At 39.7% G+C, this 15,661-nt stretch overlaps 1 protein-coding gene across 1 annotated transcript; it reads left to right on the forward strand.

Moving 5' to 3' along the window:
- The first annotated feature begins 4,217 nt into the window (after positions 1–4,217).
- LOC117373342 (transcription factor Spi-B) lies at positions 4,218–6,374 on the forward strand. The gene is made up of 6 exons (XM_033969328.2): positions 4,218–4,332; positions 4,468–4,512; positions 4,922–5,132; positions 5,448–5,575; positions 5,750–5,900; positions 6,005–6,374. Exons 2-6 carry the CDS (start codon positions 4,492–4,494, stop codon positions 6,310–6,312), a joined length of 819 nt encoding a protein of 272 aa, XP_033825219.1. The 5' UTR covers positions 4,218–4,332; positions 4,468–4,491; the 3' UTR covers positions 6,313–6,374.
- Positions 6,375–15,661: the final 9,287 nt, after the last annotated feature.

Genomic DNA, 15,661 nt, shown 5'->3' on the forward strand with positions numbered 1-15,661 from the left:
CTGCCGATCTAGAAAGAAAACATCACATTATTTATTAGATGGAGTTGACACTGACAGGCTGCTATTGTAAATTGGACAGAGGAGATAACATTATTTATGGAGCGATTAACATGGTTACATCTGTACTGCTATGTACTGCAATAAGTGAGCTATGTGTTATCTTTTAAAATAGATTTGTCAATAAATATCCACAAAAGACAGGGTTAGCAATGTTTTGGAGGCACATTTGGCTTCATATATAACATAATACGTTTTGTAGTATTTCCTCGCAGTGGGTTCACATCACATCACAACATTATAGAATGCTTATACTTTTCAGTTTTTTAAGTTTAACTGTCAGATTGCAGATTTGTTGACTTAGTTTATGCCTAATGTTTATGAAATCACTGGGCCTATCCACATTAAACAAACAAACAAACAAAAAATCTTCTCTGTCATCATGAATAAGCAAAAGTTAAATATGTTTTTCACAATAGCTTCAGAAAGTAGTGTCATTATTCCATCCCAAAAATTGAATTCTTGTCAATTGAAAGAACTTCAAAACATGAGATCTATTACCGTTTGTGGCATGGATTGTGTCGATCACACATTTGGTAATTTTGTTCAAAACCAGTAAATCTTCCATATGGTTAGAGATCCCTGCCCAACATCTGACAATATGACCTCTAACTCTACATGCTTCAACATGAACACAACCTATATTTTTAATTACAGGTAACAAACATGGCAAAGAAATAAACAGGCTTCAGTGGGCACACCACGCACACTATGGTCATGTGAGTGAACTTCAAAAAGTGATCTGAAGATGGGTGAAGGGTGAAACCAGAACTCAGATTTGTACGTTTGAATCCATTCTGATTTTTGTCTGACTTATCTCTCCATAGTGCATAGTGGCAGATGATTTATACCCAGTCTTCTCTTCCTATGTGGTAGTGATAAGGCGTGGGTTAGCGTATCTGCCTGTGCCTCCTGCTTTATGAGTGTTTATTGAGTGCAGATTGTACCACGAGCACTGGATGATGCAAACAGTACTTCGTGGGAATGCACTGTCCCACTAGTTCCCAATCCCACCCTCTTATCTCTACAGAATTCCCAAATGAGCCCAATTTATATGACCAGGACCAGTGCTTCTCAAACTAAGGCACAAGTACATTTGGTGGAGCGAAGAATCATTGCAACACAAAAGTTTTTTAACATTCTTTTGTGTTATTTAGATCTGGTTTAGGTTTGATTCTGGCAAAGTCCTGATTTAATACTATACAATTTGATTTAGACCTGGTAAACGTCTGGTTTAAGTAAAATTTAGACTCCTTGTACATTTTGTTGTTTGTTTAGTCTTTTTTTTTTTTCCTGATGCGTCAACCTCAAGTTTTGCATAACAGTGTGTGTCTGTAACCTGGGTCTCTTCACCTGCCGGGCCGGCTCTAGTGGGTCTGCTCATGGTCCAAACAAACTGTAGGTTCACATCATACACATCATCATTCTTAGTAAATATAATACACTGGAGATTATGATGAATGCAAATTCTGCACAGCACTCATTTATAGTGTAAATGTTATAATAATGTAAAGCCCTCTATTTACATGATGCCTCAACCCATCACATTTGATGGTCAGGTTTGAACACAGGAGCAGAGCTGACCCTCTGCTGGTGCCTGGGGATTTCCCGGTAGCTTGCCTGTGTACAGGTGATTTGCGTATGTTCAGTAATCTGAAGGGTTTGGCTATAACTGTAACTCACCACACCTGGACTCTCTGAGCGGGCCTTACCCATCAATCATTATGACACACTTATTTTAAATCCTGCTGTAGGATTACATACACTCATGATACAAACAAGTAAAGCCAGTAAACACCCAAATGTGGGTAATGTGTAATGCTGCTGAAATATTACTAAAACAAAAAATTATATCAAAATGTATTTATAGCTGATAGCAACAGGCCACAAGAATATGTAGACTACCAGTCCAGAGCTGAGATAAATAAATGTGATATAACAAAATGTAGCTTTTCTATATTACACTACATGTTATATACCTAAAAATAAATAAGCAGAAATAAGTAACTCTCCTCTGTTACTTACAGAGTAATTGTATACCTAACCTGCAGTAATTGTATAACTAACCTGTATTCATTCCTGCAGTTTATTTTTAGAAACAGAGTCTATTATTAGCCTCCACATTCCCCTTTTGCTTAAAATAACTGAAGTCATTCCAAGAACGCCAGGTTAGATGAAGCACTGTTGGCGCAGTTCACATGTCACCTGCTCCTGTGTGTGTCTAAAGCAGGGTCCAATGTCTCTGGCCTTATCACCTGGTCTGGGTTCTGCAGGTGCACCAGCAGTGAGAGGAATCTAACCGTCGCACACTTCACGGCAGAACACAGGGTTTTTCCAAACACGTTTATCAAGCTTGTTTAAGAAGAACAGTGCTATTTTCTGAATTTAAAAACATATACATGAAGAGAGATAACAAAGAACTATTATGAGCTTAGTTAAATTTCACATGCAAATATTAATCCAGGGGAGAAAAATAAAGTACAAATAGAACATGGCACTCCTTGCAGACAGTGCAGCGGTTTACAGTGATCTAGTAGAGACCATTAGGGCTGCATTTGCCCACATCTGTATTGTTATTTTGTAACTGTTAAGATAGATAATTTTATAGTTTGGACTGGTGATCGAAGACAATTAGTTTGTCTTTTGGCATCTTAAGAGTTAAAGCGTGACGTTGAACACGGAAACTCCTAATGTTTTAATGATGCTCTGGTTCTTCCTCACTCTACCGGTTCCTGCATAATTCATATTAAAATAAACACGTAGTTTGTATATGGCCCAGGCAGGGCCACAGACAGACATGTGAGCAAGGGTCGTAGGTTAATGTATATCTTATTGTTTTAGATATGCACTGCAACGATGACATGCCAAATCCCTTCTTCTGCTTTCACTTCAAATAGAGCAAATAGTTGCCTAATGGTCCACCTAAAGCCCTAAGGTTTCTAGCACACTCTGCACTGCCGCAGGGGTATCCAAACTTTTTTCAATGAGGGCTGCATGTACAAACATATATAAAGAAAAGGGCAACAGATATAAGGCAATGACGTGAACCATTCAAGGTGCTGTATTTGATGTAAGCCCTCCATACATTTAATAAGGCTTGAAACATGTATTTGCTCTGAAGGCCACATTTGGTCCCCGATCTATAGTTTGGACATCCCTGCATTACCCCAATCTTACAGGGAAAGTTGTCATAATTTACCATCATTTATTTATATGGACATCTAAAATGCTTGACAACCACTTAGAAATGATCTAAGTGGTTGTCAAGCATTTTAGTGGTAAAAATGCCTACTCTGCACAGTCTGTAAAAGGGAAAATCCCAGTCAAGAACACTACAGCACCATCTTTAGGCCAGTGGTGAAAGTTTATGGAATCTACGTCAGTAAGTAGATAATCAAGAAAAAAGCAGAAGGACTTTAAGACAAAAAATAAGAATGACTTCTGAATGACGCACTGCAGTCAAGACCTCAATGATGCAATAATACAAAGGAGGGAATGTTTCTCTGGATATGTGCTTCTTCATTGTAAAAACTTTGATTTAGTATTGATTTAGAATGAGACTATTTGTGTGGGTTTGTAATGTGAGTAATCTGAGCATTTCGCATATAGACGTTTGTATTTCCAGTGATGAAATGGCGTTTGAGTAAAGAATGAATGTTGAATGGAATGAGGTCAGACCTGCACATCCTTGCATTACAAAATACCCTAAAATAAATGTAGGGTTAGCATAACATGCAGTCATAATCACAGTCATGAACTTTCTCCATTCATTAAAGCTGGCAAGGACCTCAACATGTTATTAATATTTATGTATTAAGATTCTATTTTGTAACACAAAATACAGTAATGTTATGTAGTCAAATGAATCTATTACTATGTAATAAATGGCAAACAATTGTTAAACCATTTAGTTTTGACTTTAGAAAAATATATTTGTACATTATGCCAAAATCAGCTAACAACACTAAAATGATTAACTCTTAGTTTTCTTTATTTATTATATCAGTTCAGTCAGTTTTTCAGTCAGTGTTTGTTTAGTATTTTGTTAATGATGTTAATTATTTGTTGTAAATGAGAACAAACGTGTATAGACAATAACATATTATGTTGAAAAGCTCCTCCCATTGTTGGTGTGGCTAAATGAGAGGAGGACGTTGTGTCTGGGCTGTATATAAAAAGTGAACCAGGTGCGTGGATCAACAGGTGAACACATCTATTCCCAACTCTGCTGCATTAAGGATTTACTACATCATTTTAAAACAGTGGAGGAGCTAGGTAAGCATTTTCCTCTTTCGCTGTCACACATTTTGTTGTCATATTGTTTTGCCATGTGTTTCAGTGCTGTTTATAGGGAAGTATCTGTATGCTTTATGCTTATAATCAAATTTGTTTTATTTTCGTTTCATATAGGTATCTTGTTTTGAGCTGCCTCTGATGTTGGCTGAGATGGAAATGGTGAGTTTATACTTATTTATTTTTTTCTGTGTTTCCATTTAGCTGTATTAAAGGTATGGTACATTCAAGAGGGGAGGTGTTATCTGCCTTGAAAGCATAAACACTTGCATAAATTTGATAGTCAAACCAAAATGTGCAGTTACCGGGCCTGTTTCTAACCATCATTATGGCATCTCAGTATTAAACAAATTCTAATGTATTTAATCAAATGTATTTGCGCAGAGCATGTTCAAAGAAGAGGTCTTTGTTCATATTTAAGCACATGAAAAGAGGTGCTCATCAAGAATAAAAGATATTTGGAAATAACAAGCAAAACTTAATCACTAGTCAAGAGAAGGGATCATTTCAAAAACTATTCCTGGTAATCGCAAATGAAGCATAACTTGTTCTTATTATTTTATTTTTGTAGATGCCCCGACTGTGTCATGTCCCAAATGAGTCTGTTCGAGAGGAGTGGAACGCAGTGTCCCCGTCTTGCCAGGAGGTAGACCTGGAGGTGATTGAGGAATACCTCCAGGAGCACTCCCTAGAGGTCCAGCCTTTCCCCATAACCACCTCATCTCCTGCTGCAGTGGGTCAGCACGCACATCTCCAGCACCTGCAGGGCACCAGGGTCATCGGTGAGTGCACACTCCAGGGTCTAGAGATGTTGACTTTCTTCATCATGGTGGCAGAGGTGGACACTGTAATTAGATTGTAGTAAGTAACTATAGTAAATTTACAAATGTTATTGATTCAAGAGGGAATTACTGTTTTTGAAGTTTATAGACCAAACCATCAAGTAAAAGTAGAGTTTATACTTTCACAAAGACCCAAAGTTTTCCTAATCATTATATTACTTTGAATAATAGTTTGTGACACAGAGAAACAGAGAATAGCAAAAAAACATCTGTGAGTGATATAAGTGATTCATGTTTAATTGTAATTCACTACAGAGTACAGTAAAAACAGCTGGTCTGGTCTACATGCATATGAGTGGCACTGTGGACCTCAAACTCCAAATGAGAAGTACCCTCAGCTAGGCCCCTCTCCAGCCTGGCCCAGCCCACAGGAGAATCACTGGGTGAGTCAACGGATCAAAACAATATTATATACAACTGCTATGGATCATCATGAACATGTGTGTGTGTTTTTTTGTTTGTTTGTTTGTTTTTGAGTGAAAGTACAGATCAAACCCAAAAAATGGATATTTCACAAACCAGGTCAAAATAGTAAAAAAGTGCATTATCTTTTTCAGGATCATATTATCTATCCCTATGAGACACCATATGAAGACTCAGATTCCCAGTCCAGCAGCTCTCAGTATCAGGAATACCCGGATTTCCCATCTCCAACTTCAGACACGGAAGATGGGAAAAAGCAAGACATGAATCTAGCTCCACTCTCAGGTATTCCCTAGTTAAAAAGATGTGCCTGATGTTTGTGTTCTTGTTCTTGCCTGAGCTGACAGTCTGACCTCATGCTTATTTACATCGTGTCTGTTTTGCTTCAGGAAAGAGGAAAGAGCGCTTGTTCCAGTTCCTGTTTGAGATGCTGCAGACTCCATCCATGCGGAGCTGCATTTGGTGGGTTCAGTCGTCCACGGGCACATTCCAGTTCTCCTCCCAGAACAAGGAGCGTTTAGCTCAGCTGTGGGGCCGGAGGAAAGGAAACCGCAAAACCATGACCTACCAGAAGATGGCGCGCGCACTAAGGAATTACTCCCGCACTGGAGAAATTCAGAAGGTGAAGAGAAAACTCACCTACAGATTTGATGAAAAGACACTGAAGGGACTGCAGGGGGCACCCACCAATGTCTAGACAGGTGGTGCAAGTATCCTATATGGAAACACTTGGGCATAACTCGAAACTATGAAATGTAATTTTGAACAGTCCATTTGCAGTTAAACGATGATTTATATAATAATACAATGATTATTTAACAGCATCATCTACTATTGAATTATTGGTAAATATAAATTGAATCACTATTTATTACTGCTTTTTTAGAGTTATCTGAAGCGTTACCAGAAAAATCAGGCCATGCAAATGGCTTTGAGAGTGAAATGTTTGAATACTGAGTATTTACAATAAATAAGGTTTCTAGTGGATAGTCACAAAACATAATGACTTCCGAGATTTTGTAAATCAAAAACATCTACTTTATAAGTAGTAATGTATTGTTAAAATAACATGTTATTGTTGTCTTGCAGATAGCATTCATATATTTCCATAAATGTTTTCTTTATGTGTTTTCATATATTGAAATAAATGTCATGATTTTTTAAACAAACCCTTTTATGTTTTTACTCATAAGCATGTACTAGTCCCTGTTGAAGCAGCACAATGAGTCACACTGAACGTTGGTTGAACATTAACAAACCCAACATATGCTCAAAGTGAGCAGTGTTTTTGCATAACACTCACTTCATTTTCATGCCAAAATAGTGACATAAAGACAAACTACCTGCTACACAAGGCAACAAAATCTTGCCCTTATCCGAAATTACAATAAAGGTGTAGTCAAGTACTGCAACCATTAGAGGGCAATTTTGCATGAAAAAGACCCAGTCACTGTCAGCAAAAGGCAAGAACAGCATCATTCAGATGTTATTGTGAGTTATGGTCTGGCTTTGATAATAGGAGTATTGAGGTGTGACTTAATGTGAGGGTCTGTCGTGTGTTTTGTAATGACAGTGACTTTTTGCTAATTGTTTACATATGTTTTGAGAATGCTTTGTATTTTACTGTGCGTATTGGGAAATTAGGCAGTGTTATCTTCTCATACGTTTTGTGTCTTTTGCATCTGATAAATGAAAAACCTCTATTTACTCTACCTTCTTCATTTCAAAGCGTAATTGTCAACCAGTGTTTACTATGTAAGTTTAGTTCATGTGTAGAATGGGATAAAAATGATTGGTTTATCAATGTGTATATGCATGCTTCAAAGCTTTGCAATCTTTTAAGAAAACACTAGAGGGTGATCTACACTAACACTGTTAATATCTCAAGTCCAGAAATGGCACTTTTACAATTACTAAAAAGATGCAATTTTTTATTGTACAGCAACAGTATTAACAACATTATACATGTCAATCATATTTATTTAAAAGGAAAAGTATCTTTGAAATTGAGTGAGTTCATCCGGGAAGGCAATAGACTGTATAGTTATCACCTGAGCAGGGGGCAGACCCACCCACCAAACTATACAACCTACTACCTCACCCTGACAGAGCTCAAGTCAGATTCCACCATCCAGGTTACCAGTAACAACTGAGCAGTGTGGAGTGGAAGGCGGAGGGATGTGTCCTTATGGAGAAGGCAGTGGGCGAGTAGCTGACTGAGCTGTCTCCTTGGGAAAGACAGTAGATTGTATAGTTATCTCAAAACGAGGTCAGAAAACCCCACAACTATTCAATCTACTACCTCAGCCCCCAGGACAGAGTTCATGTGATCCTCACTGGTGAGGACTTCACTGGTGTGTTCCTCCAAAGCAGCATTGCTGAAAAAAGAGACAGAATTTACTAATTAAATTGTATGCACAACACAACCATGTCACACTGCACCACCCGAAACGCTGTCTGCGTAACAATTACAAGATGAATTATTTTTATGGACTACAATTCCCTCACTACATTTATTATGTGTCAAATCAACTGTAACATACAAAATATATGAAATAGAAAAACTCAACCTCTGCAAAGCAGATGCAGTTCAAATCTGGGCTTTACATTAAGACATACAATAAATTCTAAATATTCTAACCTATACAAAAACTAACCATGTGTTGGTTAATTGTAAATATTTGTCAATAAATCAACAAATTTACACCAACGCTCTTATTTTGTCAATATGCACCATATTACAACATTCCTAAAATTTTGAACAAAACCACTGCAATGCACCATAGATGCAGGTATTTCACTCAACCATGAATTATTGTATTATTATTGTTTTACTTAAATATATAAAACGATATTTATTACAGGTGGATTGCTACTATACAAACAGTAATATGTGAACGGCAAACTCATAGGTTCCTGAGACTTGAATCTGCGCCATAAAATGTACTTTTTTTGCCCAAATCTGATCTCATTCCAGTGGGCTATCCCGGAGTAGCTGCTCGTCTCTCACACACACAGACTACAGCTAACATGGCTACCACCAGCTGCCTCTAATTCAGAACGAGCACGGGATTCTGCCTCCAAAACAAAACGAGGAAACAAAATGGCGTCAGACACATCGGCCATTTTAGGTCTTAAATACATTGTAAAAGTTGGCATCACAGTTTCTTTTACAAGCCTGCTATCTCCTGAAGAAATACAGCTATTCTTGTGCAGAGTGTCAGAAAGTCGAGTTGTGCCAAGCAATGGGACACTGCCAACGGTCTGAGACAAGGCCTTGTCTGGTCCTGTAAATGCACAAAGTCCATGTATCCAAATCTATGGTGTGTACTGCACTATTGTGCTGTGTAGGGAAACAGCACAAATTGCGAGGTTATTGGTGTCCAGAGGGCTTTGGTGATTGTGGTTGCTGTGTCACATTTCCTGTCAGCAGAGAAGCATCAAAGTCTGTGTTTCTGGCAGTCAGTGTTACAGTTAATGCCAAAAACCCATTTGCTAAATACTTTTCATAACTGTTTTGTGCATGCTTTCACACTGTAATGTAAATATGGCAATGGGCCACTAAGTTAACACAGTAGTGGCTAAAGGGTTAATGAGTGCCAGACTAATTGCCAGACCTGGGCCCCAGATTGAAGGAGAGGGGTTTAGGAGATACACATCGTGCATAAATTAGCATATGGGTACAAACCCAGAGGACTGGCCTAGAATGGCCAATGGCTAGCATGCGGCAGACCCTGCTAGTCTGATTACCCACGTCCAGACAGACAGAGGAGGGGGCTAGGGGTGTCCTGGCATGATGCCTGACTACCAACATGTCAGTGACAAATCTACAAGCTGCAATCGGCTGCCAACAAATGTGTCTGAGCTGTTTACAGAGGCCAGAGAGTGACAAGTAAAGCACAGTGAAGGGAACACGGCCAAACATTCAAATAAAATTATTTGTGATTGATTCAAAGTTTATATGGGAGATTCTGAAAATATGAGGTGTCAAAATACACCGACAACAACTGTTGTAGAAACACAGAGGGCAAACTAACAGTCATGTGACCCATTTTGGCACCATGGTCTGTTATTGTGTGGTGGTGGCACATGGCTCTTTTGGGCAAATCACTGACCTGTCCACAGCTTCTCAAAACTATATCAGGCCAAGTCGTAGAAACAAAATGAATTTGATTCAATCATCTAATCTAATCCATATCCAAAAACTCTCGACATTATATCTACGTAGTAAATGCAGATCTAGTGTGTGCCACAAAAGGACCTTGTCCTCTCCTGCCCTCTGATAAAGCTGCTGTTCTGACCACCCACAATATAGTTCTAATGTGTCATTTTAGGGAACGGTCAGACACTGTACACAGACATTTTATTAAATGTGTTTAAAGGATTTTACATATTGTAAAAAAAAAAAAAAAAATACTTACTGGGAATACTGGGAAATACTTTGGGGAAGAGAAACTATAAAAACGTCATAATATACGTACACAATTATTTGCATTAATTGCTTTTTTAATGAATTATTTTCTAATTCCATTTTTATAGATCACAAAAACATTTTAAAATGCTATTATAAATGTAATTATTACTCCATCAAAACAATGCACACTGTTGCAACGTGAAGCAGGGTTCTTTGGACTTACTCCTTTGCCCCATGCAAAATATGCAAATCACATAAACATACAAGTTAATTAACAAATCCCTGAACACATAGCACGTTTAGCAGCCAACACAACTCTCCTCAGAAGCCGATTTTCAGGAAACACAGGCAGGGAAATACCTATTGGTCTGCTTGGTCCCTGCTCTCTCTATGAGACAGGATGAATGCTTGGCACAGAGATGGCGGAGGGGGCACCAGACGAACGCTTTGTGCCAAGAAACGGCCAGTGTCTGAGTACCAGGCGGAATTTCAATGAGGAAGGAGGAGGTGTTGGTAATGGTGGGCAAATGAGAAGTCAGGAGCTTGGGTTGGCAGAGGTACCTACGACAGGAGATTTCCCACACACAAATCTATACAGTGGTGTCAAAACATGGTGAAACTAAGGAATACACTGGATGCATAAAATTCACACACCTGCTTCCTGAAGAATGCTGGACCTAAACATTAACAGGGACACAAAGTCAGGTTCTTGTGTTTGTCACTGGCACGTTGCCAACTCTCATGTTTTGTATATCCTCATTAAACATGTAAAAAGATGCACGGATCATGTTCAGTAAAGGACCTATAGTAACCAGTATAAACAAATGAGGCTGACCTGACTCTAAGCCCTCTAAAATGTACTGCACAAAAACAAGCTTGGGAAGAGTAAGAACGATAAATTAAACATAAATAATTGTGATTGTTTTTTTCACGTAATCACGGGTATGAGATGCTGAACAGTTACGGTTTGTAAGCACCTAGCAACCACACCAGTTACAGGTATGAAGATCAGATTGTAGACAAATTTAAAGATTATAACGCCACCATTGTGTTGACAACATTTTTAATTTATCTATGGAATCCTAGTTATTGCTCAAAAATTAGATTCATTAGCCTTTAATATTTAACACTTTTTGATGTTAGGTGTTGAGAAGATGTATGGTTACTATGGTTGCAGTCTTTCTGATGGCTCAGATGCTTGGCCTGACATGTTTCTACACACCCACGTAATACAGCATTGAGCAGTGCACTCTGAAAATGCACCAAGCATGCACACAAAGCCCAGGTTGTTTATTCAGATAACTGCATGTAAACATAAATGTAGAGTAGTGTGCAAAGTGGTGCATGTGTCAGGACCAGCAGCTGCAGTTTCCTGCATGAAAAGACGAGCTTCCTGTTTCTCTGCTGCAAACCACAGACGGTCAGCCAAGATATCAACCAATCAGCAGCCACAATATCAACCAATCAGCCCTGTTGAACCTGACTGCCTCTAGGAGGAAAACTCAGAAACATTATGAGGCAACATGATAAGTTCATCTGAGGATAGGTCAGGGGCGGGGACAGCGCTCTGTAACTCCTACCACTCCATTTGTCTCTATTGCTCTTGTTGTCTGCTTTTGCTCAGCAAATGTATTCTTTAAAGATTACGGTAACCACTTCTAGCTGCTACACAATGTGTGTTTAAAGTTTTTAGTTCTTAATGAACGCCTTAACGTTCATGCCACAAATACTTTAATAAAAGTGATTGAGGTGAGCTATGACAAGTATGCTCCTAATTTGTAGGGGGTATGTTGAGAGGGTCTGCCCTCGTTCAACGCTTATTAAACACGTGGCACAAAGGCGCCATCTTAACGCCAAGCCTTATTTAGACTTAAACTGTTTACTGTAAGATATCTACTCTCCCTCCTTGTATAGACAGACACTAAAGCAGGGTTTACCATTATATTCACTTACTCACGTTGCTGTGTGAAAACTCCGATTATCAATAACTTCAAATACTTACATCTTGCAGCACTTACACATCTATTGGATGTCTATTTGAGTAAACTTAAAGCTTCTTTTCATTTCCATTTAAACTTCCTCTAAAACATAAACCTGTATACAGTACCCTGTGGCCCACAGCCGCATAGTGACAGGAGAAACTATGCAGAAGCAACCTTTCGACAGGATATCTGTTGATGGTAGAAAGATGAATCTCATGCACAATAACATGTTTCTGCAACAAGTCTTCATAAAATACAGTGCTAAATGATCTGTTTTGTGAACATGGATGAAAAGATGTGTCTCGATCATGGTGTTTGAGCACTGAATGGCCTCTTGATTCCTACACCCGCTAACTGTACTGCATAACTTATGCACATATCTGGCCTTCTGGTGTAGGATTGAACTCAAGACTATTTCTTTCTTATTGTGACATTACAAAACTACACCTGTTAATACAAAAACCTCTGAAAGTTTGAGAACCACAGTGCTAGAGCCAAGAGCCGAGGATAGCTGTTTTGGGACATCGCAGAGAAAGCCTCGGAGAGAATATGGTCAGCAGGGAGTCAAGGAGTCTTTCTGAGCTCCAGAAAAGTTTCGCCTGCTAAAACATCAAGCCAAAATGGCGGCAAGCGTAGTGTAGCGTGGCAGTTGGCGATGAAAAGCACGTTTTAAAGGAATACGAGCAATACGAATAGCAAAGAAAAGGCCCAAACCGAATGAGAAACAAGAGGGTAAAGCAGTGGCGTAGATGGGAAGAGTTGTCGCAGTAGCTATAAGAAAGGCCAAATACCTGGAGCCTGTACATGAGCCGCGGGCTGGGCTGCAGGACTGGAGCAGAAGAGGGCCGTGATGGCGGGAAGAAGGAAAAAGAGAGGAATAGAGCACACCCTCTGAGAGCTACACCCCTTTCCCACAATCCCCTCCTCCTGGCGTGAGTGCGTCTGTCCGTACGGGTGACACAGGGACGTCTGCTCAAGCACAAGCTCCCACAAGTTTGAACTACAATAAGATAGAGCTCATATTCACTTACAATGAACCCGCCGTTGTTTCTGATGCACCGAAAGACAAACGTGAAACAGGCAGATTGGCACTGGACAATTCAAAACACAGGAGTTCGCCAGTCTTCGGATGGCCCTAAGCTCTGCCCTGTGTGCTGTTTGGCTTGCTATGCCTGCCCACTCTGGCATCACTGCCAAGAGGGAAAAGAGAAATAGGAGGGGAGGAGGGCAGATACACAGAAAGAGGAAGGGAGGGACATGCTGTTGTGAGAGAGACATAGAGAGAGAGAAGAGTGAGGTGGACTTACCGAAACAGAGTTCAGAAAAAAGTGTCTACACAAAAACAGAGGACACACACGTTCAACTCTGCGCCTAGAGTGACACAAAACAGTCTGACAGCAGCTGGGAACTCTGCGCTGTCTCTTAATCATCCAACATCCAAAACACACCTCTGCCTTCCTGTTGCACTGTACTTACACTATCCTGCAGCCACACACAGACGGCGAGACAGCACAACATCAGCACTTCTGCCATATTGTTCCATCTCATGGCACTGTGCGTCATTCGCCTATGGCACAAGCTTAAAACTGTTCAATTCAACTCTCACAGCTGCACCAGGAGCTCTGGGAGACTTACTGTCTTTCTGATATCTTTATTGTCCCCGATTGTGTCCGCATGTCGGTCAAATCGCCCCCTCTCTCTCTTCATTTTAGCCCTCCTTGGTGGGAGGAGCTGGGGGAACTTTAGCTAAATGAATCAATGAGCAAGTCGGTTGGATCTGTTCACTTTTTTCATCTGTTTTGGCATTGTTCCTAGGTCTCCCTTTGCTTACTCTCATCCGCAAGACAGAGTAACACAGGCTGATCTTCTTGGACAGAGCAGTCGCCTTTAGATGACCTCAATCATCGGACAAAATAAACCTATCTGTTCAAATAGAAGGACCTGCCCCCAAACTTTTGATATCCACCAATGAATGGATATTTTATTGTCAACTGTATCGCTAGCCGAGTGACCAATCAGAGTGCGTTTACAAGCTGACGTCAATTTGAAATGTACTGTACACGTCTCAATAACAGTGAATCCCTGGCCCACTTTGTGTTTTTATAGTGTTTTCTGTTTTTAGAGACCTGTAAGTCATGATTCCACCACATATATTTGAAAAATCTATTTGTCAAGCTTTAGGAATCAATCACTCACCACAAGAACAGAGCAAACCACAAATCTCCATCTTCGCTTTTATACTCCACGAGCCTTCTTCTGAAAATAGGACAAAAGGACGCACATTTCTTTTCTACTGTACAATACAGTGCAAACAATCCGGTTTCTCCCATAGCGGCTCAGATTTAGCAAGCAGGTTGGACAGCCCCTTGCACCTTACGTCACGTCTCCTTTGTTGTTTATGAATTTATTTCTCTCCTCAGCTGAACCCTATGAACCCGGAGTCCCTCTCACCCTCCCTCCCTGTCCCTTCGGTCCTGTGTGTGCTAGTCTTACCCCCTACCAGTGAAGGCGGGCAAATACAGTACACAGAAAAGACTAGAGATAGACAGACAGACACAAAGAGGAGGGAGAGGGTTGCAAACTTGAGGGCTCAGATGTCTTTCTCACATTTGCGTTTCTCCTTCGATCGGACTGCCTCTGTCTCTTCTTCCTGCTTGGCTTGTAAAAGTTTCAGCTGCACAGCGGTCCGGCCTCTTTTGGCATCAGTCCAGCTCTTGACTCTCTGGTCGCTCACAAGAAAGAAAAAGAGGGAGGACAAATATAGTCAGCACTGGAGTGCGTTGTACAGTACAGAGCTGGAGGAACTGTACTTGAAGAGAATAATAATAGAAAAATGTAACATGCACTGCAGAAGCAACTAAGTTTAATATTGCCTTTATAGGGTAGGCTACTAAACAATTTGCATACTTTTACATTGAGTTAAATTACAGCAAAATCTTACTGTTATCCTCAAAGCTGAAAAGATTAGGCTTCTGTAGTTGCAATGACATAAATCAACCTCTTCTCATAAACTTCCAACAAAAAGTTTAGCCATCTGGGACCTCGGAAGGAAACATTTTACTATAGGCCTATAATTATATTTACTAAAATTGCAATAAGCAATAATATATTTTATTTTCAGATTTATAGGAATCTATTTATAGGGTCTTATAATCATGCCAAACAAAATAAAAAGGCATCTTGATAAGTCATAAGATGGTCACTCTGCGCCAGTCTAATGGGGATAGCCTATTAATGCTCTAATAGTGTGACAGCTGACTCTGATAACAGTGTATTTTGGAGATCACGCCCAGGTCGCGCGGGGACTCTCTGGTTTCCATGAAGTCAGTAAACAGTTCCCATTATTATACTTTCGGAGTAGTGTGCAAGAGCGCAAACGCTGCTCACCAAAATAAAACTGCACTTAATAAGAGTTGCATTGTTTGTTGTTCAGCACAAACAAACTCATTTTTTTAGCAGTTCTGAATTCGCGTTTTACTCGGCTGTTATTTTTATTCGTACCTTATTTTTCTTGTTCTCTGACTTTTCACGAAGTCCCTGAAAGTGAACATTTGGCCTATGGCAAAAGTTTCTGATGGATCATTGTTGCTGGACTGAATCTATATCGGCCAAATGTAATGCAAATCTAATTTAAAGAGGCCATCCTGTTT

This window comes from Periophthalmus magnuspinnatus, chromosome 7, assembly GCF_009829125.3.
Source record: "Periophthalmus magnuspinnatus isolate fPerMag1 chromosome 7, fPerMag1.2.pri, whole genome shotgun sequence".
NCBI lineage: Eukaryota > Metazoa > Chordata > Actinopteri > Gobiiformes > Gobiidae > Periophthalmus > Periophthalmus magnuspinnatus.

Bases quoted from the DNA above. Each gene is read 5' to 3' on its own strand.
- LOC117373342 (XM_033969328.2), top strand. From the start codon at position 4,492: ATGTTGGCTGAGATGGAAATG. The intron at 5,133-5,447 runs GTGAGTGCACAC...AATTCACTACAG, and splicing joins GCAGGGCACCAGGGTCATCG to AGTACAGTAAAAACAGCTGG. The intron at 5,576-5,749 runs GTGAGTCAACGG...TATCTTTTTCAG, and splicing joins GCCCACAGGAGAATCACTGG to GATCATATTATCTATCCCTA.